At 44.5% G+C, this 25330-nt stretch overlaps 2 protein-coding genes across 8 annotated transcripts in view; one reads left to right on the forward strand and one right to left on the reverse strand.

The window, feature by feature from the left end:
- The window catches only part of LOC121320120 (NUAK family SNF1-like kinase 1), a 42902-nt gene extending 39469 nt beyond the window's left edge, over positions 1–3433 (reverse strand). Inside the window, exons 1-2 of the mRNA XM_041258368.1 lie at positions 2844–3433; positions 2391–2727 (exon numbers count right to left, since the gene is read on the reverse strand). Of these exons, the coding sequence (XP_041114302.1) occupies positions 2391–2669 (279 nt within the window). The 5' untranslated portion in view covers positions 2670–2727; positions 2844–3433. The remainder of the gene's footprint in view (positions 1–2390; positions 2728–2843) is intronic.
- Positions 3434–7749: 4316 nt separating this feature from the next.
- LOC121320121 (lamina-associated polypeptide 2-like) lies at positions 7750–24046 on the forward strand. Of its 7 annotated transcripts, none has more exons than XR_005950790.1 (10): positions 7750–8443; positions 12030–12147; positions 13838–13990; positions 15404–15501; positions 17291–17422; positions 17665–17814; positions 18523–18630; positions 20667–20770; positions 21431–22996; positions 23042–24046. XR_005950790.1 is itself a non-coding variant. In XM_041258369.1 (9 exons), the coding sequence occupies exons 1-9, from the start codon at positions 8174–8176 to the stop codon at positions 21795–21797; spliced, it is 1500 nt and encodes a 499-aa protein (XP_041114303.1). In that variant the 5' UTR covers positions 7750–8173; the 3' UTR covers positions 21798–24046. The 7 variants fall into 7 exon arrangements, 5 of the variants coding, with proteins under 5 accessions (XP_041114303.1, XP_041114306.1, XP_041114305.1 ...); XR_005950791.1 differs by having other exon boundaries at positions 23087–24046; XM_041258369.1 differs by having other exon boundaries at positions 21431–24046.
- The last annotated feature ends 1284 nt before the right edge of the window (positions 24047–25330 follow it).

Raw genomic sequence — 25330 nt, forward strand, 5'->3', positions numbered from 1 at the left:
TCCTGGAAGGCGGCACCAGTTCCATGATTAAAAAAATAAATAAATAACATTACCAGACACACTGCTGATGTATTTGCACAATCTCTTGGTTGTTTGTTTACAAATATTTACCGCTAGTGTATTCGCGCGTGTGCATATGTGTGTGTGTGCATGTGCGCGTGTGTGTGTTTGCGCGAGTGTGTGTGTGTGTGTGTGTGTGTGTGTGTGTGTGTGTATGTGCGCGTGTGCTCCCCTAATTGAAGTCTGTAGTGATTTCCACATCAACACATCAACTCCGAGACCACGTTCACACACCAACTCCGAGACCACGTTCACACACCAACTCCGAGACCACATCAACACGTCAACTCCGAGACCACGTTCACACACCAACTCCGAGACCACGTTCACACACCAACTCCGAGACCACGTCAACTCCGAGACCACGTTCACACACCAACTCCGAGACCACATCAACACGTCAACTCCGAGACCACGTTCACACACCAACTCCGAGACCACGTTCACACACCAACTCCGAGACCACGTTCACACACCAACTCCGAGACCACGTTCACACACCAACTCCGAGACCACGTTCACACACCAACTCCGAGACCACGTTCACACACCAACTCCGAGACCACGTTCCGAGACCACGTTCACACACCAACTCCGAGACCACGTTCACACACCAACTCCGAGACCACATCCACACACCAACTCCGAGACCACGTTCACACACCAACTCCGAGACCACGTTCACACACCAACTCCGAGACCACGTTCACACACCAACTCCGAGACCACGTTCACACACCTCCGAACTCCGAGACCACATTCACACACCAACTCCGAGACCACGTTGACACACCAACTCCGAGACCACGTTCACACACCAACTCCGACCACATCCGAGACACACACACAACTCTGAGACCACATTCACACACCAACTCCGAGACCACGTTCACACACCAACTCCGAGACCACATCAACACATCAACTCCGAGACCACGTTCACACACCAACTCCGAGACCACGTTCACACACCAACTCCGAGACCACGTTCACACACCAACTCCGAGACCACGTTCACACACCAACTCCGAGACCACGTTCACACACCAACTCCGAGACCACGTTCACACACCAACTCCGAGACCACGTTCACACACCAACTCCGAGACCACATCAACACATCAACTCCGAGACCACGTTCACACACCAACTCCGAGACCACATTGACACACCAACTCCGAGACCACATTCACACACCAACTCCGAGACCACGTTCACACACCAACTCCGAGACCACATCAACACATCAACTCCGAGACCACACACACCAACTCCGAGACCACGTTCACACCAACTCCGAGACCACATCCACACCAACTCCGAGACCACGTTCACACACCAACTCCGAGACCACATTGACACACCAACTCCGAGACCACGTTCACACACCAACTCCGAGACCACGTTCACACACCAACTCCGAGACCACATCAACACACCAACTCCGAGACCACGTTCACACACCAACTCCGAGACCACGTTCACACACCAACTCCGAGACCACGTTCACACACCAACTCCGAGACCACATTCACACACCAACTCCGAGACCACATTCACACACCAACTCCGAGACCACATCAACACACCAACTCCGAGACCACATCAACACGAACTCCGAGACCACGTTCACACACCAACTCCGAGACCACATTGACACACCAACTCCGAGACCACATTCACACACCAACTCCGAGACCACGTTCACACACCAACTCCGAGACCACATTCACACACCAACTCCGAGACCACGTTCACACACCAACTCCGAGACCACGTTCACACACCAACTCCGAGACCACGTTCACACACCAACTCCGAGACCACATTCACACACCAACTCCGAGACCACATTCACACACCAACTCCGAGACCACATTCACACACCAACTCCGAGACCACATCAACACACCAACTCCGAGACCACGTTCACACACCAACTCCGAGACCACGTTCACACACCAACTCCACCACGTTCACACACCAACTCCGAACCACGTTCACACAAGGTGCTAAATCAGAACTGAAACCTCAAATACCCAGTTAAAACACTTCCAGTGAAAGAGTGAAAGTGCATGCTTATTGTATTTTAATAATAATAATAATAATAATAATAATAATAATAATAATAATAATAATAATAATAATAATAATAATGTATTGCTTTCAGTAAAAGTTGTAATGGTTATAAGAATTGAAAAAGTCTGCTTAAAAAATCAGGTATTTGTTTTGTTATTCTATTGAAATCAACAACAAAGAAGAAGATCAAATTGCAGTCAGGCTGTACGATAAATCTTGTAACAGTTGAACCCGGTGGATATTGTGCTCACCACTCTCCCCGAGAACCTCTCGATCGCTTTCTTCACTTTGCCGTACGTGCCCTTGCCCAGCGTCTCCAGCAGATCGTAGCGGTGTTTCAGGTTGTGGTTGTGGTGGTGCTTTTTCACGGACCCTTTCTCGGTCTCCGAGGCCGTGTCTCCCCTGGGAGGCGAGGATGCATGCATCGGGGGTGATGCTAGGCACTCCTTCCGAACCATCCTCGGTCTGTTCAGGGCGAACTCGGCACCAGAACGCGAAAGCAGGCGAGGGGTCATGCAGGTAGCATCCATATCCCGCACACCCCCCAGAAACAATCCGGTCAGCCTTCAGAATCTAGGCTATTTCTCCCTAAAAAAAAAGTCATCTGTTTTTCACAACTCAGCTTAAAATATTTGTATTTTATAAAGCAAGATGTAGAAGAACTGCCAGCTGTAAGGTCCTTGTTCTGCAAAAAGATTACACACCCGCACTAAACAGCGATCACCTCTCCATAGCCCCTGGACACGCTCCCCGCTTGTACCCTGAAGAGAACCGCACAGCAGGTCATTCAGCAATTACTGCTAGCAATTAGAGACGACCCCCTCATACCAATAATATTATTATGAGGCTGTTTTGTTCCGTTTTCTTTTTTCATGCTGAGACATCGCTACCCCCCAGTCCGCCTGTGTAACAGTATAGTACTAATATAACTACTGCATTAGACGGTACCGGTATAACAAATTATAAAGAAGAAATCGCAAAATCGCTAGCGTCATCGTCTACTGCAAAAGATCCGACTCGCCAGGCGCACAGTAAAATACAAGCAAAGTGCGCTTCATTTCGTCCTGAAGCCCAACGTGTTGCCTCTGTGTATAATCCCTGCTGATTCGGTGCTCAGGGGTGCGTGGTGTACAGTTACAGGACGGTGAATCACGCTGTCTAATGCCATGATCCTTTTATTTCCTTTGCTCTTTTCTTCCTTCTCTCTCTCTCTCTCTCTGTGAATAAGGAATGCGAGTGGTATGAAGCCGGAGGCGGGGTAACAGAGCTGCCTCCCTGCCTCCCTCCCCCTCGTTTTCCCTCTCTGTAACATTCCAGATGTCGTGCCAGACTCTGTACCGAGGGACCAGCAGAGCTGAGCAGAGTTTGCAAGCGGCGAGACGCGACCCCTGAACACGTTCTGAGAAATGACAGTGGTGTGCGGTTCAGAGGGCCCCTCTGTAGTCCCACAGCAGCGGGACAGCTAGTATACAAGTTCACCTCATTATCGTGTGGAGCCCAGGTATACAGCAGTACAGTTACACAGGCTTTTCCTTTTGTATTCCTATCGTAATGATAAAAGTCTTGTAGTTAGTTTTCTTGTGTGTTTCACTTGTTACTAGCCCTGGACTTTAACCACTGAACCACCTTGGCTGTATTGTCCTTCTGTAATGCCGGCAATGCAGAGTGCTTGTTCACTAGATGGCACAGACTTCATAACATTTAAGGAATGTTTTTTTAAGGACTCTATTTTTAATGGTGCTAATATACATAAAGTGTTTATAGGTTAAACAGCACTTGAAAAATAAGAATGAACTGATAAGCCCGCTTTGAAACGGCTAGGTTAATGAATGAATCCCTGTGGCTTTTGAAAACAGGTCCTTGTCATGTTTCCTCACAATCACACAAGCGGTTCTCAGCTCACGCAGAACGCACCCCAGCAGCTGATCATATAAAGAGCCCTGTTCACAGGGATCACAGTCTGAAGGGTCTTGCTGTTCCCCTGTGTGTCTGGCTCCAGTCCGCCCTGGTGCTGACAGTGCCAGGGTACAGCAGCACTGTGTGGATACAGATAACGTTGATTCCCTTCCACACTTCAGACAGCAGGAAGACTTGCCTTGCTTTATATAATGCATGGGCTTATACTGACGCTGTCATATTGAGCAGTGCTGTATAGCGTCTATGTTGTTGTATTATTTAATATAGAATCTGTTTAAAATGTTTTTTTCACATAAACTGTGATCTGTTACCTCATTTGGTTACCTGTCTGAAAAGTGAACCATTACAGCTGCACGTTACTGTAATAATAGAATGCTTTAATCTCCAACACTTCTTACCAGCTATTCTAGCAAAACATGCTCCTGAAATCAGGCTGATGGTGGGGAAGCATGTCAGTGTTGCACAGGCTTCAGTGCACACACATAATAGGATTTTTAACAGGTAAGAAACTAAATATTAGAAACATGTAGAGGATCCATAATATTGTAATAGAAAAGCAATAACCTTCAGTGTTGAAGTCCAGGAGTGAATTTTCAAAGAACGGAAGCACATTACTGCCCTCTGCTGGTTAAATTAAGTCAACCACTATCAAAGATTGAAGCTACAGGGCTGTGCCCCCTTGCTAAAATGTGTCTCACAAGTTGTGTTGAACCAATGCAAACCTGACACCATCCCCTACTACATTGTGTCTTCTTGTAAATAACAAATTTTCCTTTTATTTGTTTTACGAAATGTTAGATTCATAATAAAATAATAAACTGTTTATTGGGTTTTTAACATACTGGGGTAGACGTTACCCTCAAAGAGGCTTGCAGTAGAAAGGAAGTAAGCCTCCCTGCCGGCCTGCCTGCCCCCCTGTCCCCCTGCCTCCTGCCTGTCTCTTGCCTGCCTCCCTCCCTGCCTGCTTCCCTGTCTGCCCCCCTAGCTCCCTCCCTGCCTGCCTCCCTGTCTGCCAGCCTCCCTGCCTCATTGTCTGCCTGCCTGCCTGCCTGCCTGCCTGCCTGCCCCGCCTGCCTGCCTGCCTGCCTGCCTGCCTGCCTCCCTCCGTGCCCTGCCTGCCTGCCTGCCTGTGCTTGCTGCCTGCCTGCCTGTCTGCCTCCCTGCCTGCCTGCCTGGCCTGCTTGCCTGCCTCCCTGCCTGCCTGCTGCCTGCCTGCCTGCCTGTCTGCCTGCCTGCCTGCCTGCCTCCCTCCCTGCCTGCTGCCTGCCTGCCCTCCCTGCCTGCCTCCCAGACGGCCGGCAGCTCCCTGACCTCATTGTCTGCCTGCCGGAGGGACGCCTGCTTGCCGGACTGCCCTGCGGACGGACCCCCTGCAATGCCGGAGGCCCCTGGGGGGAGCCTGCCTGCCTGCCTGCCTGCCTGCCTGCCTCCCTGCCTGCCTGCCTGCCTGCCTGCCTGCCTGCCTGCCTGCCTCCCTGCCTGCCTGCCCCTCCCTGCCTGCCTGCCTCCCTGCCTGCCTGCTTGCCTGTCTCCCTCCCTGCCTGGCTGACTCCCTGCTTGCCTGCCCCCCGCCTGCCTGCCTCCCTGCCTGCCTGCTTGCCTCCCTCCCTCCCTGCCTGGCCTGCCTGCCTGCCCTGCCTGCCCCTGCCTGCCTGCCTCCCTGCCTGCCTGCTTGCCTGTCTCCCTCCCTGCCTGGCTGACTCCCTGCTTGCCTGCCCCCCTCCTGCCTCCCTGCCTGCCTGACTCCCTGCCTCCCTGCCTCCCTCCCTGCTGGCCTCAGTGGCAGTGGAACAATTTTTAAAGAGGGGGGTGCTGGAAGCCATGCAAAGCACCCCCAGCACCCTTATTTCCAACACCCGGAATCTGTAAGTAAAGATCGTGACTACTTTTTTAAGACAGAAAGAAATTGCAAACAAACCAGTCCGTATAAAGGCTGCTTTTGAAAAAGTAGCGAGCGATGCACAGATGGCCAGACAGAAGCTTCTTTTTGCTGTTCACTTTTAATTGCAAAAACAAAACAAAAACCTCACAGTATGGGTGAAGAGCTGTTCAAAACAGCCTGTATTCAAACGGTCGAGAACACGTGTGGCCCACAAAGGGCAAATAAGATTAAAACGCTTCCATTGTCAGCACAGTAGATGTGCACAGTGATTTTCAACACAGTAGATGTGCACAGTGCTTTTCAGCACAGTAGATGTGCACAGTGATTTTCAACACAGTAGATGTGCACAGTGATTTTCAACACAGTAGATGTGCACAGTGATTTTCAACACAGTAGATGTGCACAGTGATTTTCGACTTGCTGTTGCAAATATAACGGAAGACATCTCAATGCTTGTAAAGAATCTTCAAGCTCAGGGTTCTCACTAACAGCAACAGAGCAGGTGTGTGTGTGTGTGTGTGTGTGTGTGTGTGTGTGTGTGTGTGTAAGGTAGGGAACCGCTGTACTAGACCACACTACATTGTTTTTGAAAGGTACGATAGGATTTATAAACCTTTCTACTGCTTTACACCGCCCCCTAGCGTTTAACACAAAACAAGCAGGGCAGTGAGGACAGCTTAAAATAAATGAAGGATTTTGTATACAGGACAGCTAGTTGCCCCTAACTGGATACCGGTATTTGAAATGAAAGAGTTCCGTGTACTTTTCATTGAATTAAAAATAGCATTTAATTTGTAATACCTTCCTGCAAAAAAAAAAAAAAGAAAATTAACATAGTTTACTTTTTAGAATGTACACCTTTTCACGGATATGATCAACTATGAGTTGAGATTTATTGAGAAAGTTAGGTTATTATTATTATTATTATTATTATTATTATTATTATATTATTATTATTATTTAAAAAATAACAAATAACAAAAAATAAATACATACATATAAGGATATAGATATATATTGGCACAGAATATCCACCATAAAAAAGGCACATTTAATACTTTCACTGTTCTTGGTGGGGTGGGGGGGGTTAGTCTTTTATTAATTGTCTTAAATATATTATACTTGTTTTAATATATATTATTAAACGTTGCATTTAAACAATATTTAACCGCCAAATCAGGAGGAGAAAAACGACGACAGCGCGCCTCCCCGTCGGGGAATTGAACCCCGGTCTCCAGCGTGACAGGCGGGGATACCGACCACTATACTAACGAGGAGCAGCTGCGAGAGAGGAAGACATCGTTTACAACGGGTGCTGCACATCGAGGAGAAGAGAATGGATTCAGCTTTTAAAATGACGCGGTTTACCTAGTTTCGCGTGTAAAACTGGTTTCCTTTTTAAACATTAATCACATTAATTGTTTATGTTGGGAAGGGCGCTCGGGGCGCAACGGTAGCGCGTCTGACTCCAGATCAGGAGGCTGCGTGTTCGAATCGCGTCGGGGTCAAAGCTGTTTTTATCATTAAAACATATACATATAACACGTTTCACTATCTGGATTAGTTTACGTTTTGGGTGTATTGCGTGAAGCTGTATCTCAGCGTGGTCTGGGTGAGAGTCGAGCAATGCAAGTTACCGCTGATGGGGAGAGGGCGGCTTGGTCTGGAGTTACAGCGCAGGGTCTGGTTTGAAATCGCTTTCTCGCAGGACTCATTCTGACTTGTTCTTCAGCCCCCTCCGGACACGGGGTGACTCTCTCTCTCTCTCTCTCTCTCTCTCTGTCTCTGTCTCTGTCTCTGTCTCTTCTCTTCTCCCTCCGTTTTTTTTCTGCGGTACAGGCCAATAGTGAGGCTCCTTCAGCACCCGCGCCGCCCAATAGTGTTGCACTTTATTGTGCGGTCGGGCCGGATCGGCGCTTTTCTCGTCGCGGGTGATAGTGGGGCGGGTCGTGCGTGGCTGCTGTTCCTTGGCTGAAGTGGTTTTATTTTACAAGACTACCCTGGACTCGATATCTGTGCAGCTTGAAAACAATTCCGCAACGCAAAGCGCCGAAAGAAAAGGAAAAACACAGGCGAGCGCTGTCTGTGGAGTGAAGTGTAACACAAAGCCTCGTTTTCTGTTGTGCGTTTTGCTTTTTCCAGCCGAGAGGCGCCGCTGCCCCTCGTACTGTTGAACACGAGTCGCTTGTCGGGCGAGCTCCTCGTTGTGTTGGGTTGTTACTGTAGTTGTCGGAAATGTCGGATTTCCTTGAAGACCCGTCGGTGTTGACGAAAGACAAGCTGAAAAGCGAGCTGCTGGCCAACAGCGTGACCCTGCCGTCCGGCGAGCACAGAAAGGATGTTTACATCCAGCTTTACCTGCAAAACCTCACGACCAGGAACACGGCTATGAACAGGGCCGCCCCGGAGGCTTTTTCCAGCGACGAGGAGCAGGCAGCCCCCGTGGCCAGCAGCAGGAACCGATCGGGACGGGTGGGTTCATTCTCTGCGGTGATTGCGTCTTGTGTAAGCTTTGCAGCGCACCCTGCTTAGAGCCGCGGAGTCGTGGTAGCAACACTGGGGCGAGTCACAGTCCAGCTGGATTTCAGTGTTTCTGTTAAATTCTGGAAATTAGCAGCTGTTAAAACAATTTTAAATGAGTCTTGTGCTTCGTAACGATAGCCAGGAATACCCCCTCCTGTCAGCCTGGCTCTGGAGGCAGCACCGTCACTCTTCTCTACAGTCAAGGCCGATTTAAGATTTGCCAGCTTTTGCTTTTGTCTGTGCCGACTCGTTTTACACTGGTTTTTGTTTAAGTGTTTTAAGCTATTTGTACTCGTGTTTTTTTCTTCTTCTTCTTCTTCTTTCTAATTAATTCAGTACTGTGATTTATTTGAGAGGAGATGGGTGTTACTATTTAGGTACACAAGAAAACATCTTTGTTTTATTTTTGATTATCGGTTTGTTTTGCATCAGGCGTCTCCATTTCATAACACCACACTTTGGACCGCCGGTATTGCTGCAGAAGAGAGATCCGTTTGGTAATTGCTTGTTGCACAGTCGGTTTTATTACGAGTGGATTCCCGCTTAAATACTTCAACCCTGTGACTTGCGCGGCACAGGATGCTGTTCACATCCCCTTGTGTAAATTACAATGCATTCATTCTTGTTAATGTGGTGGTAAAAGGTGCGTTTTTAAACAGTGTAATTGTGACGTTTACTAGGGGGGTGGTATTTTAAATACTTGTGTATAGAGAGAACAGTAGCACACATGGCTTTATTGATTTGTAATTTTTTTTTTTTTTTTTTTTTTGTGCGTGTGTGTCACGGTTGATTTTATGATTCGGTGTAAGTTTTTATTAAGTGATTTGTGTCGTTATTATTTCCCCTTCCACAGCAGCGCGCTATGTGCTGACCACAGACAGCCTTTCTAGATTTCATAGCTGTGCCTGGGAATCCAGTGCGACTGGTGACCTCTGAGCCAGGGGAGGTACGTTTTCAAAATGTAATTAGGTTCATTTAAATGAACTTGTGAGCACCGCAGGTGCAGCGAACAGCACCAGAGTGTAAATCTAGTGCAGGCTGCTGTTTCTGTTTGGTTTGAGTTTGTGTGCATTGGAGTAAGTCATTCTGTATTGAATTGTACTGAAAATACAGTATTGTTGACTTTAAAATTGGGTTGTATAAGTAAAAAAAAAATTTCATTTTTCACTCCAGCAAAACAAATAATTGCATATTGTTTCTCTGTATTAGTCATCAGTCATTATGGTAAAACCAAAAAATTCCTACAACAGGAAACTAATTGACTTGCAACTTTATAGCTAGCTTTGACAGTAGAAGGACCAGAGATATACTCACACCTAGAAGCCCTGCAGCAGTCTTTCTGATGGCTCTATTCAAAACACTGTAAATAGTATAAAAGAAAGGAGAAACAGTCAGATGTAATTCGTTTTTTTTTATTTTTTTATTTATTCAGTACACCACATCTGAACAACCAAAACATATTGTTGGTTTTGTGTGCACAACCACACAGTGTGTGTGTGTGTGTGTATATATATATATATATATATATATATATATATATATATATATATATATATATATATATATATATATATATATATAAAAAATGTGTGTATTATTTGTAGACTTGTACCCGATAGTGTAAATGGCCATCCGGTACATATTTATAAAGCTGAAACGTTAGAAATACACTTTTTACTTTTCAACAGCAATCAGTTTATTATCAGATGAGCAAAAGCAACTGAACAACGTAGATAAGTAAACTTAGAAAAAACAAAACATTTTACAGAAGCACACCGCAAGGTTATAAAAAAAGTATAATTTTTCTTTTTTTTCAACAGAAGGGTATTTGTTTACCTTGAGTCTAAGGCTGTTCTCAACACAGATAATGCGCTTCTCCACTCCATCTTTCTGCACAGGGCACAGCTGTCCAGTTTTATTTTTATTGCACTTGCCAACCTGGCATTGGCGTCTCTTGGTGTTGCCAGCTTCAACTGTGGCAGTCTCCCTCTGTTCCAAATGCTTCTTGCGAAGTTCCTGTGTTAACTGTAAAATATATTCTCTCCTTGGTAAATTGTTCTACGTGCATTCTTTGTAAAGTGCCCAGGAGGTGATGGCTGCTAGGTCCGATACGTTGTAAAACACCTGAACAGACCACCGTCGGGAGCCAGCCTTCACAGAATACTCTGTGCCATCTGATCCAAAACAACAACTCCATATTTTGTTGCGTAGTAAAACTCCACGGTCTCTGGTATTTATTTTCACTAGTCCCGATGCTAATTGACTGACCAAAGCAGCACAGCTGGCAAGCAGACAGCAGCCTTCAGAAGGCTGATTGAAAACAGTAGACTGTCAGTCATTCACTCAGACAGAGAGCAGAGACTAATCTAATTACAGCTGAACACATTGCGGACTGGTAAATACAAATAATAAAGTAGAATACAGTTCTGTATAATCACAACACAATTGTTTTCTGTGTGGCCGTCAGTGTGACTGCTCCCGGTGCTTTTAGGTATAATGTATTTCTGCACTCCCACGCTTCATGCTTTGTGAGAATATTTAATGCATACAGACAGAAAGGTACGTGAACGCGCAGCCCCATATGTGTTACACGACTGGAGAAAATGACATTTTAAAACCAGAAACCACCTGAATGACCGGCACAGAACTTCTAGTGTTAATTTCTAAGCCTTTTAGCTGAGGATTTCCAGTTGTAAAAGTCGTTTTGACATTCTGAAAGACTGTTACTGTATTAAGAGGTAACTTTGCTTACAGTGGGAGGGGGGGACAGTAAGTTGAGTCTTGTCTTAAGTTACCATTGCACTTTCATGTAAATAGCCAAAGCCCCCTGAATAAGCAAGCCACCTGTCTTGATGAAATGTTTAGTCAGGTTGGTGACTGGTTGGTTAATTCAGATTTCACTGTACCAGTCACTCCGCTGGTGGTGCTGTGCTGATGCAGCAGCACCCATGTGTTTCTCCTGTAACTGTTTGAATCAGGAGTGCCTGTGCTGCAGGGCCGGCGCACGATCGGAACAGCGACCAGAAAATCCCGATGTTCCCGGATAGTGCAAGTCAGCGGCAGTATCCCCTGTGGAATTCCAGAAATGCAGACGCCAGGTTGAACAAACATATAGCCAGTGCTGCCAGGACTTATTGTGTGATTAGCTGCAAAAAACAAAAACAAAACCTAGACTCTCCATCTGATAATTGCTTTTTAAAATGCATTGTTGGAATTTTTCTGACCGAGGAAGTACATTTTGTTAGTATTAAACTGTCGTGCTGTGCAACAAAATTGATTTACATTATGTACGCTAATCTAAAACAGAAACTGCAAAAACCTCTGGAAATCAGTCTTATTTTTTTTAGACAATTTAAATTGTTTTAGATATCATCAGTTGTATTTAAAACACTTCATTGTGTAATGTATAGGATTGTGTAACTGGCAGGCATTTAAGTAAACACTTAAAGCAGAGAAATAAGGCAATGTTATTGGCACTCCATTTAAAAGGGATGTTATTGACCTGTTTCAACAGCAAGGAAATGCACAAATGTGGGAATGATGAGGGTTATTGGCTTTCCTTCCGCAGAAAGCCACAAAGAAGACGGACAAGCCCCAGTCGGAGGACCTGGACGTGACGCAGCTGACACCAGAGGAGCTAAAGGACGAGCTCATAAAATACGGGTTCCAGCCAGGACCCGTTTTATGTAGGTATTCCCAACGCTGAGCCAGGACCTGCTGTGTGTAGGTATTCCCAACGCTGAGCCAGGACCCATTGTGTGTAGGTCTCCCCAACGCTGAGCCAAGACCCGTTGTGTGTAGGTCTCCCCAACGCTGAGCCAGGACCCGTTGTGTGTAGGTCTCCCCAACGCTGAGCCAGGACCCGTTGTGTGTAGGTCTCCCCAGTGCTGAGCCAGGACCCACTGTGTGTAGCTCCATCCATCAGAATTAATTTTTTAAATAGATTGCTAGAATTTTTCTGACCTAAAAGTACATTTTATTGATGTTAAACTATCGTGCTATGCAACAAAACTGATTTACGTTCTATATGCTAATCTGAAACAGAACCTCATACTGCAAAAACCTGTGTCTGGGGGAAAAAAAAAAAAAAAAAAGTTTTTTAGGTGCTTGCATTATGAAATGTATAGGATTGCAACTGGTAGCCATTTAATATAACATGTAAAGCACATAGAGATATAAAGCAATGTTATTGGCACTCTAAAAGTGGTGTTACTGACCTGTTTCAACAGCAAGGAAATGCACGGTTACAGCCCTTTCAGTGATCGTTTGAATCACTGTTACAATTGGCAGCTGTAAATTGCACTGTATGGGTTTTGGTAAAGTGGGTGTTGGTTGTGTTTTAATGTTGTACTGTAAATCTACATCAATCTCGCTAGCACACTCAAATGCTGGATTTTGATTTCTTTATACTCCCAACTGATTTACTGTATTTTGAAGCATTAATTAGGTAGTTACCAGAGTCCCTTTCCCAGAGATCAAGACTTTCAGCTGCTGTCCTCTGACTGCTTTTGCCAAATGGAAAGTTACCAGCACTTACTATATTTTATTTATAGTGCATTTTGGCGGGTGTATCAGACTACAGACGCAGTACCAATGTGTCCGTTTATCAACCGTGATTAGTTTGCAGAAGTAGTTTCCAGGGAGATTGTGTCATTGTTTGTTTAGTAATGGTGTAAGCTGACACTGACAGCGCAGCTCAGTTGAGAGATGCAGTTGTAGAAAGGGCAGCAGTGCCCCTGTTTGTGGAATATGACTCAAGTTCTGCGCAGGTCAGTAGTAAAGGAGGTGAACTCTCAGCTTCTTCCACATGCTGTTTCTTAAGAAGTGGTGTTGCGGTTAACACTGCCTTGGAATGTGGTGGCGAGACCTGGCATCCTGCCCAAACCATTAATTGCAGTGTGGTTGTGGAGCCAAGCAAGGAACACCTTTTCACCCTGCTTTAATTTAATAGGTAATTAAGAATGATATAATGGCATGACTGCTCTCTTTCAACCCAGTTACGGTCCTGGAAGACCATTCCAGCCCACGTTTAATAGGCTAATAGTTGTAACTAAGACCTGAACTGGAAGAGTCTGCGCCTTTTACTGTAGGACTGCCATCACAAAGCACAGTGCTATCCAAATCCTACAAGTGTAATTACCTAGTGCTTTAACTCTTATTAACACGTGCAGTGTAATCACTTCTCTCCCTTTCTGGTGTTGGAGATCCATGAGATCAACAACAAAATAATCAAAAGTCCAACACGCATTCACAGTAATAGTGTACATCTTTCATGAGTAAAATGGGAGCCCTGTAAGCGATGCACCTGATGCACTTTGGGTAATGTTTACAGTGAAATGAATGAAGAAAAGCTGATGCCGATGTCTCTCGTTGTAGCGTCCACCAGGAAGCTGTATGAAAAGAAGCTGCAGAAGCTGCTGGATGAGGGCCCCCTGGAGTCACAGCCAGCCCCTCCAGCACCGGCCCCTGCTGCAGACAACAACCAGAACGGCAACACAGACTCCGACCAGTACAGCGACAAGGAGCAAGGTACACCTCTGCGGGGAGCAGGGCAAGAATATTAACATACCCTGCTTTGGACCACAGTCCACTGAAACCAAGTACACACTAGTGCATTGCACCCCCGTCTTAGATTAACCTGCATTACATTACACAGGGCTGTTAGAGAGGTTGTTTGCAGATTGTGCAGCATTTTGTTTTATTTATAGTTATTAGTAGTAATATTTGGCACCTCTGAATATCCAAGACCACCAGTACCTTATCTATATGAAGACACACTCATTTACTGTGTGCCTCAGAACCAGCTGTTCATCATTCGATTATCAATAACCTGGAGCTCAGCAAGTTAACACCAGCTGTTTAGGTAGCTTAAATAGGGCTAAGAGCAAGAGTGGATTCTGCTTGGGTTTTGTGTTCTGTTTGTGAGGTACGGAAGACACTGAGATTGCCAAAATATCACATTACACAGGATGTGTTGCAGGGTTTCTTCTTTGTTGCAAAATTGATTTCAAATTTTTGTTTAGCAATCCATCTAGTAGAATGAAGCCCTGTACCCAACTGCATTACATTTGTTTTATGGTCAACACGGCAATGTTTTTTGCATCCCTGTTAATACCACTTTTTTTGCGGTTCGTCTCGTTCTCTGCATTGCTGACTCGTTGCACCTGCACCCTGCAGCTGTTTCCTTCACAGGAGATTTCAGAGTTTAAACATTTGACGTTAAACATTTCAATATTTTTTTCTAAATGTTAAACAATGGTCAAAGATATGCATTCAGTCTTTATACGTAGGCTGAGTACAGTGTGAGCTTATGTCTATGTATTTTTCCAAATGTACACACAAATGTTGCATACATGTAGTCAGATCTACATTAATATTGTATCATAGAAAGTAACAGCACTCTAATCGAGGATTTGTTTGATTGGATACAAAAAATCCCAAAGTTCTAAAGTTTTAAATGTTTCCTTCTGAAGTGGAGGCTCCCGAGCGGGTCATCCGTTAAAGGCAGTGGAATAGCCTGGACTCGAACCGGCGCCCTCCAGGCTATTCCACTGCCGACCGCGGAACGGGTGTCCTCTGCTCACCGTGCACCAGCGACCCCTGCACTGGCCGGCCTGCCTGTAAGTTACTCAGACCTGCATGGTCCTCCTCCACTGTAGCTCTGAGTTGGCAGCATGGTGGGCCCGCAGAGCGAGACGTAGCGGACAGCTGACAGCACGCGTTTCGGAGGACACCTGTGTCCTCTTTAGTTTCTCCCGAGTCAGCGCGAGGGTGGCCGCAGTGAGACAGGTTGAAATAAAAAAATTATTGGACATTTAAAAAATTGGGGAGAAAACAAGAAAGATAATTGCAGATTTCCAAATTTATTAACAAAAAAAAATTTTTCCTTCTGAAGTTTAAACATTAAGAAATGAAACCGAACCTTACATCCTTACTTCACAGAGGAGATGCCCAAGCCAGTGCTGGAGAAGCGAGAGCCACTGAAGAGCAAAGCAAAGCCCCCGGCCAGCCTGCGCACACGCCGGCTCGAGCAGAAGAGGGTGAGTCTGCACAGCACCTGAAAGAATACAGCAAGGAGCACAACACAAGCAATAGCAGGAGGGATTGGGCCATGTTTAGTGTGAGCGCATGAGCAAACAGTAGGATTGTATTGATACCATCTCAAACACTGAACAACATACTCAACACTGATGACATGCACAGTTAAATAAATAAATAAAAATTGTTACAAGTTCATTTTTGGATAAGTATTCTCTAAGTTCTATTAAAGGTAAAGCTTCCATAGTAACTTTTTTTTTCCCTTCATGTTTTTGGAGGAGGGGGGGGGCTCCCATGATCCCCCATCAAAATAAACAGTAGAGAGGAATTACACAGTTAACCCTTTCTTAGCTGCCAGTCAGAATTGTATTTTGTAGACCATGCTTCAGGGACATTCCTGGACCCTTGACTGGAAAGTAGGTTAATGAAGATCCGATCTATCTTAGCAAAGCCTTATGCTAAAATAATAATAATAATAATTCTGTTTTTAAGTCTGGGCCTGTATTGGAGTGTTTGAGTGTGCTCCGGATATAACTTGGAAGTCCAGAATAGGAAGGCACTGGAACTAAAAGATCTGCCAGCTGGTGCCTGTTTTACAGATGCAGAAAGTTGCAATACTGCCACCTGTGGATGAATTTGGGTATTTCGAGCCCATAATCATTTCAGCTTATATGTTGAATTGGAAGCTCCAGAAAGATATTTATTTATTTTAATTTTGTATTATTTTTAAGTGCACCCTTGTCGTGGGGATGTGTACCTGATCCTCCTTGCTGCGTGTGTGTGTTGAGTAGCTGCTGTGTTTTGTGTGCAGAGTGTAGAGCAGCAGCAGCAGCAGGAGGAGGAGGAGGAGGCTGTCTCTGCAGTGGGGTTCCTCAATGTGAAGAGAAGGAGCAGAGCAGTGCAGCAGGACCAGGCTGTGCCGGGCAGCGATAACACTGTAAACACTCCTTGGCACGCTCCCGCACTTCTCTACTCTAGACTGCACCACATGGGGGGCGCTCTTTCCTTTGAAAGGGGTGTGTTTGTCAGTCTTTCACATGTCTGTGAATGTTTGAGTGAAAAGCACTGTGGTGATGTACAGTTGATGGTCCATGAACGCCACTGTCCCGTTATAGTGACTTTGTTAGTCTCGTTCTTCCATTGTAGTTGGCACGATGTAGTAGAGTGGCCAGGTTTGCAAGTATTTGTAAGGGTGTATGCTGACTTCAGAAAACTTGACAAGTACTGTTTACACTTACACGCTTGTTGATTGTTATGAATTCGCGAATGAGAAGCGCAATGTAGGGGACCAACTTGAAAAACTTCAGGAATTGTGTTATTATAGAGCTAACAATTCAAATAATACAAAGAGAATGGATACAGTACTGGGTGAATGTAGCTGCGAGAAGCATGGACACCCCTGCTACTGTAGGCACTGAAGTAATGCTGTGGAAAGCCATGCCCCGTAACATTAGAGCAGATGTATAACTATGCTGGAGTTTCTCTAGGGGATTTTGCTGAGTAGACCCATCTGTCTGTTCCATAGTCAAAGCTTGTGCCATTGGTTTGGTCATGGTTATTCGGCTGCACTGTGTGTTATATTGCAGTTGTTCCTGGACCCTGTATTGTTGGTTGTGTGTGAAATGGCACGGCACTTGTTTTTCTTGTTTAGTATGTTCACTGCACACTCACAGGGTGTTTATGGGGGGTGATGGTTAGGGAGTGTTTTGAACCTGTACTTGCCTGTTTATTGAGCACTGGCAGCTGCTTGTGCTAAAGTGTAACTACCTAACCTCCTTCTTCCTATCCCAGGACCTCTCTGAGCTTTCTACACCCGAGACCCTAGCCAGGGAGAGTAGGGACCCCGGAATCCCCAAACGAGGGGCCCTTCTGGGGGGCAAAGTCAGCGACTCCCCACGATCCACCAGGAAGACCAGAGTAGAAGTAAATATGAATTCTGGTGGTGGCGATGAGAAATGATTGATCCTGTTTCACGCTGGGCTGAATCTCTAAATCTTGTGTTACAGGTAATATGACTTCTGCTATTGCCTGTAACACGCAAAGAGATTGGGAACCCCACTGAACCCCCATCAGACTTGCAGTGTCAACGAGCCACTGTCTCTGCCCCCAAACCCCCCACCTCCCATTCTGACACCCCTGTTTGTGTTCTCCCCCTCCCTGCACAGGAGATCCCAGAGCCCCTAGTAGTGAGACGAGTGCGTGATGTCAGTAAGGGCTTTGGATCCAGTGAGCTCCCCCAGATTCAACCACAACCCATCCAGCCCCCTAATGAAAGCAGCGCCGGGACACCAAGGAGACTGAGCACACACAACAAAGTAAACTCACTCTGTTATACACCTGTCACATAGCTTAGTGTAACCTTGACGTTATTACACATTTCATACAAATGTTATCCACCCTTATCAATGCTATGCAGTTCAGTCCTACATTTATACACATGCATGTAGGAGGGTGAGCAGGACAGGTGTGTTTTTATTCTATTTTATTTAATTGATTTTCTCATTTGTATTTATAATTTGAATGGCAGCTTTCAAAGTGTTCGTTTTGGTGACTGTCTCTTGCACGTGTCGGTTTAAAATGCAGGCAAGGCAGGGGAACTTTTGTTATTCCTAGAGTCCTAAAAAAAGAGGCAAAGTAAGTGTGAAGATGTGCCTGCTTAGACAATCCAAAACTTTAGTTTTCTTATGTTTGTATAGTTAAAAAAAAAAATCTAAATTCAAACTTGTCCTGAAGCTTCACTATGTCAGCATGTGGAAATGCAAGACTGAACCCATGTGCACAGTACTGAAAAAAAAAACAAAAAAACACTTAGCTAGGTTTGATGACAAAAAATATCTGCCTTGGCTAATGTAGCGGCCTTACGGGGGCACAGTGGTATGGGTTTGGTTCCTTGTTTTGTGCCAATGTAATTTTGTTTTTAAATGTAAACCAGTGGTGTTGCCCACTTTGTGTTGGGTCTGCCCAGCTCGCCCCTTTCATGGGCATTCCTTTGCAGTCGTGAAGTATTGGAGTTTCATTTACAGGAGAGTGAGGAGGAAGGTTGGCGTGACACCATAGAGACTCCCCCTGCCAGGCAGACAAAGATCCCTCGTCCTGCGCCTGTGGCCCTGCTGGACACTGCCCTGCTGGAGGTGACTTGTCTGCTTGAACACTGGCAGCACTGCGCTTCAATCACCCTCATAGCCACCGAGCAAGCAAGCATGCACCAGTACAGGCAGCCTACAACAGCTCCCTTGTCTGATTTTGATTATTCCCTGGGGTATATTCCAGTATATCCCTTTTTCACTTTTGCCAAAATTTACCTTTCCAGGTATTAGTGTCAGATTCTCTAATCTAGGAGGAGACTTTCCATGGTGACCAACAAGCAATGAAAAGGCTATTGTCACCTGTGTCTATAGCATACAGTGCTACCATGAAGTGATTCGTGCAGTTACCCTAAGTTTTTTAAATCCAGGCTTTTATACAGTTTGTTTGAAAATATTTTTGGATTCTTATAAGTCTTTTGTAAATATGATGTAATATGGACCAAATGGTTTTGTGTTCTTTTTTTTTTTTTTTTTTTTTTAAAGTTAACTAGTTAGGTTAATTTTGTACTCAGTTTCCTAACAGTACTACCTATATAATATAAATTGAACTATGGCTATGAAATGTGTAGTGAGTTGTGAGTAATTTTGTTGCCACTATACAATATTTGGATAGTAAAATAAAAGAACATGATTACAGAAAAAACTAGGGAATTTGTTGAAATTCCATCTAAAATCTCACACAATCATTGTAAAGATCAAAAAGGCAAGGGTGCTGTTAATTAAACACAAAGGTTTTATTACATGCATATTGAGCTTAAAACATATTGCATGGTTATAAAATCACTCAGCTACTTTTGCTGCTGTGGAAGACCTGTTCCTATAGGAAATAAAGGTACTTCATCCTTCCAGAGAAATGTCCCTGTGGAAAGGCTTCATGTTGCTGTTTTATCAGTAAGTGCTGGGGAGCAAAACCCAGGTTCAGGTACTGTGAGCGAATAGAACAGAGCCGCTGCACTTTACAGTGAGCGAATAGAACAGACCCGCTTCACTTTACTGTGAGCAAATAGAACAGAGCCGCTGCACTTTACTGTTTTGTACAAGATCAAATCAAACAGAGTTGCTGAAACTCTGAATCTTAGGTAATGGATTGCTCTGTTTGTAATGTTGTGCAGATGTCAGACTTGCAGCCTGTACTGTGGTTGGTTGTGGTTGTCTCCTTTTTTTGTGTCACTGATGGCTCTAATTTAGAAGCTGTGGCAGGGGTGGTTTGTTATTGGCACCCTCTTTGGTGGTCTTGCAATCTTGTTACCTTTCGCTTGTTGTTGCAGATTATTTTGGCCTGCAGTTTTTTCAAGCAGCAGCACAAAGTGGCCTAGTAGTTTTATTTGTTATTTTTAGAACAACCCTGCACAATGTACAGTACAATACAGCTCCAACATTGGGTATAGCACCTGAGAACCATGCATGCAGGCCGAAAGGGCTGCTCGTGTTTGAGACCTGAACACTCTTGCCCCTATTGAGCACTCTGTGTGCTGGGAAGCACTGCTGTGGAGGGATTAACAGTTTGCAGTGGCAGGCAGGGCTGGTGAGCAGTGGGGCTGAGCAGTGCGTTCTCCTCCCCAGGAGGATATGCTGGAGCCGATGGCTGAAGACTACACTGACTCCCCCAAGCAGAAAACCAGGCACCAAAAAATCTGTGCTTTCCTGAAACCAGTCAAACCCCAGGAAAGTGTCTTCTCTTAGGGGGACTTGTGCCCGCCGAGGGCTGCGTGCCCCGGGCGGTGTTCCGGTTACTGGGTTTCTTCAGCACAGATTTCACTCGTGGTGTCACCACTCCACTAAGAACAGAGACCGTGGCAGGAGAGAGCCATTATCGGAACTATTTGCGACCACAGCTTTTTTAAAATTTATTGTTATCATTCATGCAAGATCCATGACTATTTAGTTTGAGAGCATTCCTGGCTTTGCATGACCTTACCTAACCCAACTGTCTTTCCTCCAAACCCACACGGTGACCTGCAAAAGCTGCTTGGGTAAACGGTTCTGTACTCGTGAGCACTGCAGGGTCTCTGAGGGGGGGGTGCTTACCTTGGGGCTGCGTACCCACACACCCTGCTGAGCTGTCTGCCTCTTCTCTGCAGATGGAGGGACGGATAGCAGGAGGGGACTATGTTGAGCAGACCCAGGAGAGGGACATTCTCAAGGAGATGTTTCCCAACCAAGTGGCAACACCGACTGGAATCAGGTCAGTTCTTGCAGACAGATGCCTTCGATCCAAGCTGCCAGTTCTGCACATGTCCAGGGTGTCACTCTATGACAAATATCCACCATATTTCATTAAAGCTTTATATATTGAATAAGAGGAGTTGCAGTAAGTACTTTGATTTTAAAACACAGTAAAAAATAAAGTAGTGAAATACATGAGTAGCACATTTGTTGTGGTATTTAAACATGTAATTGTAACAATCGCAGTAGATCTTGATAGACACACAATAAACTTGGTTTTATTTATGTTTTTGTATGTGTCCGGTTATAATTGTCAGTCACTTATTTGATCCTATTGCACAACATACGTGATCGGTCCTTAAAGCCATCGCATGTACCATAATTGTTCTGCTGTTTTATAGTGCTGGGGTGAACGTACGTTTCGGATTTTTCAAATATACGTAAAAAAATGTAAAAGAATATTTGTATAAATAAACCTGACACCCCATCAAATTACTTATTAAATAATTCATTGATATAGAATGCATTGATTTAAATTGCATAGTATGTTTCATCTACATCATTCGTACATCCTGCTGTATGAACCAATATGAACATGGTAGTTGCCACAGAATATATTTCAAGCAGTATGTGTTTGTTTGAATTTGAGTATTCGAATGTCCCTCCCCGTTCTCCACAGCGCTACCTGTCGCAGGCCGATCCGTGGTGCGGCGGGCCGCCCCCTGGACAGTAGTTCGTTCCGGCTGGACGACTCGCTGCTGCTCCGCTCCCAAACCAGCTACCACTCCAACCTGAGGACAGAGTCCTTCAAACCAGCCAGCCCTGCTTTCACTGCAGCCAAGACCAACTCCAACTCTTCCACCTTCTCCTCCACCGGCGGCTCTGCGCCATCGCGCCGCTCCTTCCCCGTCTGGATCCGGCTACTCCTGCTCTCCCTGGTCGCCGGCTTCCTCTTCTTCATCTACCAGGCCATGGAGACCAACCAGATGAACCCCTTCACCCAGGACGCCCCTGCTGCCTCTACTCCGCAGGTCCAGGACCAGTGAGACTGCTGTGCCCTGCTCAATCCACTCCTCTCCCTGCCATCCTTCTCTACATACCAGAAGCTGGTTTATCATGATCTGATACTTTTGTTTGTTTTTCAGTGTTTTACAGTGTCCAGTTTATTTTTATTTTTCCAGCTATGCTGAGAGTTGTAGTCTGGTAACTGGTACCTCAGTAATTTAACGGTGTAAGCACTCTTGTGGAAATGGTCGGAAGCTTCCAGTGAGCACACAGAGAAGCTAGTGTGTAGCCCAGTGGCTAGAGACTGGAGGCCTCCCGGGTCAGAATGGCAGTTCTGCAACTTAATGATTTACTGCGTCTCCAATGAGACTGGAGGGATGGAAATGAGACTCCCATTGCATGGCAGGTGGATCCATTCTGGATTTTACTATTGGTCTAGTAACACCCCTGAGCTTGTTCCCTATACACTGTGACTAATCAAGCTTGTATTATAATCTGGTATGGGTGAAACTGCTTTGCAATAGGAGTCGTATTTCCATTCCTGAGCTTTTTCATGGGGTTGTTCAATGTGCCTCATCCCAAACTGTGAAGTCGGATAGAAACCGGTCCTATGCACTGGAAACTGCCTAGTCATCCTGGTCTTCTAAATAGTCCCTTTTATTGAATCAAGAAAGCTTTCTTGTACAAGCAGAGATCAGTTTTTCAGGGGGTAAAATATTGAGGTAGACAGTAAGTGATCCTGAAGTAACTTTGTATCTGAGTTTTATTGTTTGGAACACAGCAGGTCTTATGAATTTGCAATCGCAGCTACCGGTATCACCTCATGAAGAGTAGTATCTTTACAATCTGGCAGGGCTTCTAATCTTTTTTTATTAATGTTTTATTCTCTTGGTCCAGTCCTGGAAAGTTACAACGCTTTTCCCTTAATTTCTTAAATAAAAAAATAAACTGGGCTGGTATGGTGAGAATTTTATATATAATATATATTTTTTTTATTATGTTTGATCAGGTTTCTTGTAGCTGTGACTGTCTATCTATGCTGGGACATCTTCCATGTTTGGACGCTGTTCAACTCCTTCAACACAAAGCAACGCTACAGAAAGCCTACACTAGAATAACCAATGAAAGTGTTTCTGTGACACAGATATACTACTTAGTATGTTGCTGAGAACTGGTGTACTGGTCTGCTCTTTCATTTTCTTTCCTGTACTATTAGAGTGGGTTCCAGTTCCGAGTGCAGGTATCTCACAAAGCCCTCTATACAGCTCTGCCGTTCTGAGTGCAGGTATCTCACAAAGCCCTCTATACAGCTCTGCCGTTCTGAGTGCAGGTATCTCACAAAGCCCTCTATACAGCTCTGCCGTTCCGAGTGCAGGTATCTCACAAAGCCCTCTATACAGCTCTGCCGTTCCGAGTGCAGGTATCTCACAAAGCCCTCTATACAGCTCTGCAGTGCTGGAAATGTTAACCAGTCTAAAGGGGTGTTTTAAAGTGTTGACTGGCCTCTGGGGAATCATTACCAAATACATTTATATGTGTGCTATCCTAAATGATAAAGTGAGGATTTAAAAAAAAAAAAAAAATAGTAATGTGTTCCTTTTTTATAGTAGTAATAGTAATATAAGGGTTGTATAGAATGGTTAAAGTTAGAAGTAGAGAATGTGTTGCATGTCCACAAGCTGGTGTCCTTTGCTGTGTCTTGCTTTTTATCTGCCAGGAGATTTTTTTGGTTGTTTTTTAAAAAAAAAGAAATGAAAATAAACATTAAACAGAAGATGAAAACTAAACGACTACAGCAAAAGAAATCTGGCTACTACTAATATTCTTGGACTTCTGATCTGGGCGTTCATGCCATGTTGAAGGACTGGTTTTTAACAGGTTGCCTGGGGTATGGAAATGTGTGTTTTTTTTTTTTTTTTTTTTTTATAAACTATGGTATTTTTATAATGCGATTTGTCTTTAAAAAGTAATAATTTAAAAAAATTATGAAATAACTTTGACTACATGTAAAGGAATTGATGGCAGTAAGCTGCAGTGTAATGATGTGGAACAGCTGGCTTATATGCTTCACAATTACACATGTGTTTAAGAAGAAGTAATAATAATAACCATGACAGTTTCCATACAGTGTATTAAAGGATTTGATTTGTTTTCCCTCCTGTGGGAGGGGGCTGGGGGCTGGGTAGAATATTTGGGGGAGGGTAAACCTTTTGTACATGACTTTATATACAGCAGCTGAAATACTTTAGCCACAGACCTTGTAGAAATCAAAAATAAAATGTCAAACTAAGATTGGCTCTTGTACTGCTTTTGAATGGGAGATTCTCCCCCCATTAATTTTGTTTGTATGATATCGCTCCTCAGTTGTGAGGTATTTTGAGTGGTATCACACACCACCATATACAGTAGAACATTCCATCCTGGCCCTCGGAAACTGCAGCACTTATTTGGTGGTATTTAAAGACTCATTTCTATTTCCCCCACTGTCATCTGATCAGATCTCTCAAATTCCAATGCACAGGGTCTCAGTAGAGGCTTGATATTGCACCCAGGATCTGTAAAGTGGAGACGACATGCAATTATAACCATGTTATTAATCCTCTATAATATAAAGCCTTGGGTTTTTTTTTTTGGTTTTTTTACATGGGGAAATATTAATGAACCTGGACTGAAGAAGGTGCCTGATCAAACATGCCGCCTTCTGTAGTCTGTTTCTGCACTTATCACATACAGCATGAGTATTATGGTATCAATTGTAATCTTCTGAAAACTGGACTGAAAAATTGCCAATATTGTTCCTATATTTAAAAAGGGAGGCAAGTCTGACCCTGGGAACTACAGACCTATAAGTTTAACATCAATCAGGTGTAAAATCATAGGAACTTTAAAGGACCAAAATGGAGGAATATTTATATAGTAACATAGAAGACAGCCAGTATGTCTTTAGGAAGGATAGATCTTGTTTAATTCACTAGATTTCCTTCAGGAGATGACTACTAGAGTGGACAAGGATAGTGCCATCATCTGCTTACATTTTCAAAAAACCTTTGACAAAGTACTGCACAAAAGACTAAAGATTAAATCATAGGAATAAATGGTAAAGTAGCAGCATGGATTCATAACTGGTTATAAGATAGGAAGCAGAGAATTATAATCAGGGGCCAGGCATCAAACTGAAGTAAGGTAATAAGTGGGGTTCCGCAAGGATCAGTATTGGGACCATTGCTATTCTTAATCTATATAAATGACTTGGACCAAGACAATCAGTAATCTGCAAATTTGCAGACAACACAAAACTGGGAAGGGTAGCCCACTCCCCATCAACGACTCTACTAATACAATGAGATTTAGACAATGTTCAAGCTTGGGCTGACACATGACAGATGCTCCACACTTCACCGCCATACAGGGGAATGGGTTGGATGACACTTTCAAAGATTCTGAGCTAAACTGAAATTGAGAGTTTTGTATGAAGTTTTCTCTTAATGTCATAAAACGCCCTGCGTGCTTTTGCGCTCGCTCACTAACTCGTACGTCACTTTACAATCCAGCCAATCAGACTGCGGATGGATCC

This window comes from Polyodon spathula, chromosome 8 (genome assembly GCF_017654505.1).
Source record: "Polyodon spathula isolate WHYD16114869_AA chromosome 8, ASM1765450v1, whole genome shotgun sequence".
Lineage (NCBI taxonomy): Eukaryota > Metazoa > Chordata > Actinopteri > Acipenseriformes > Polyodontidae > Polyodon > Polyodon spathula.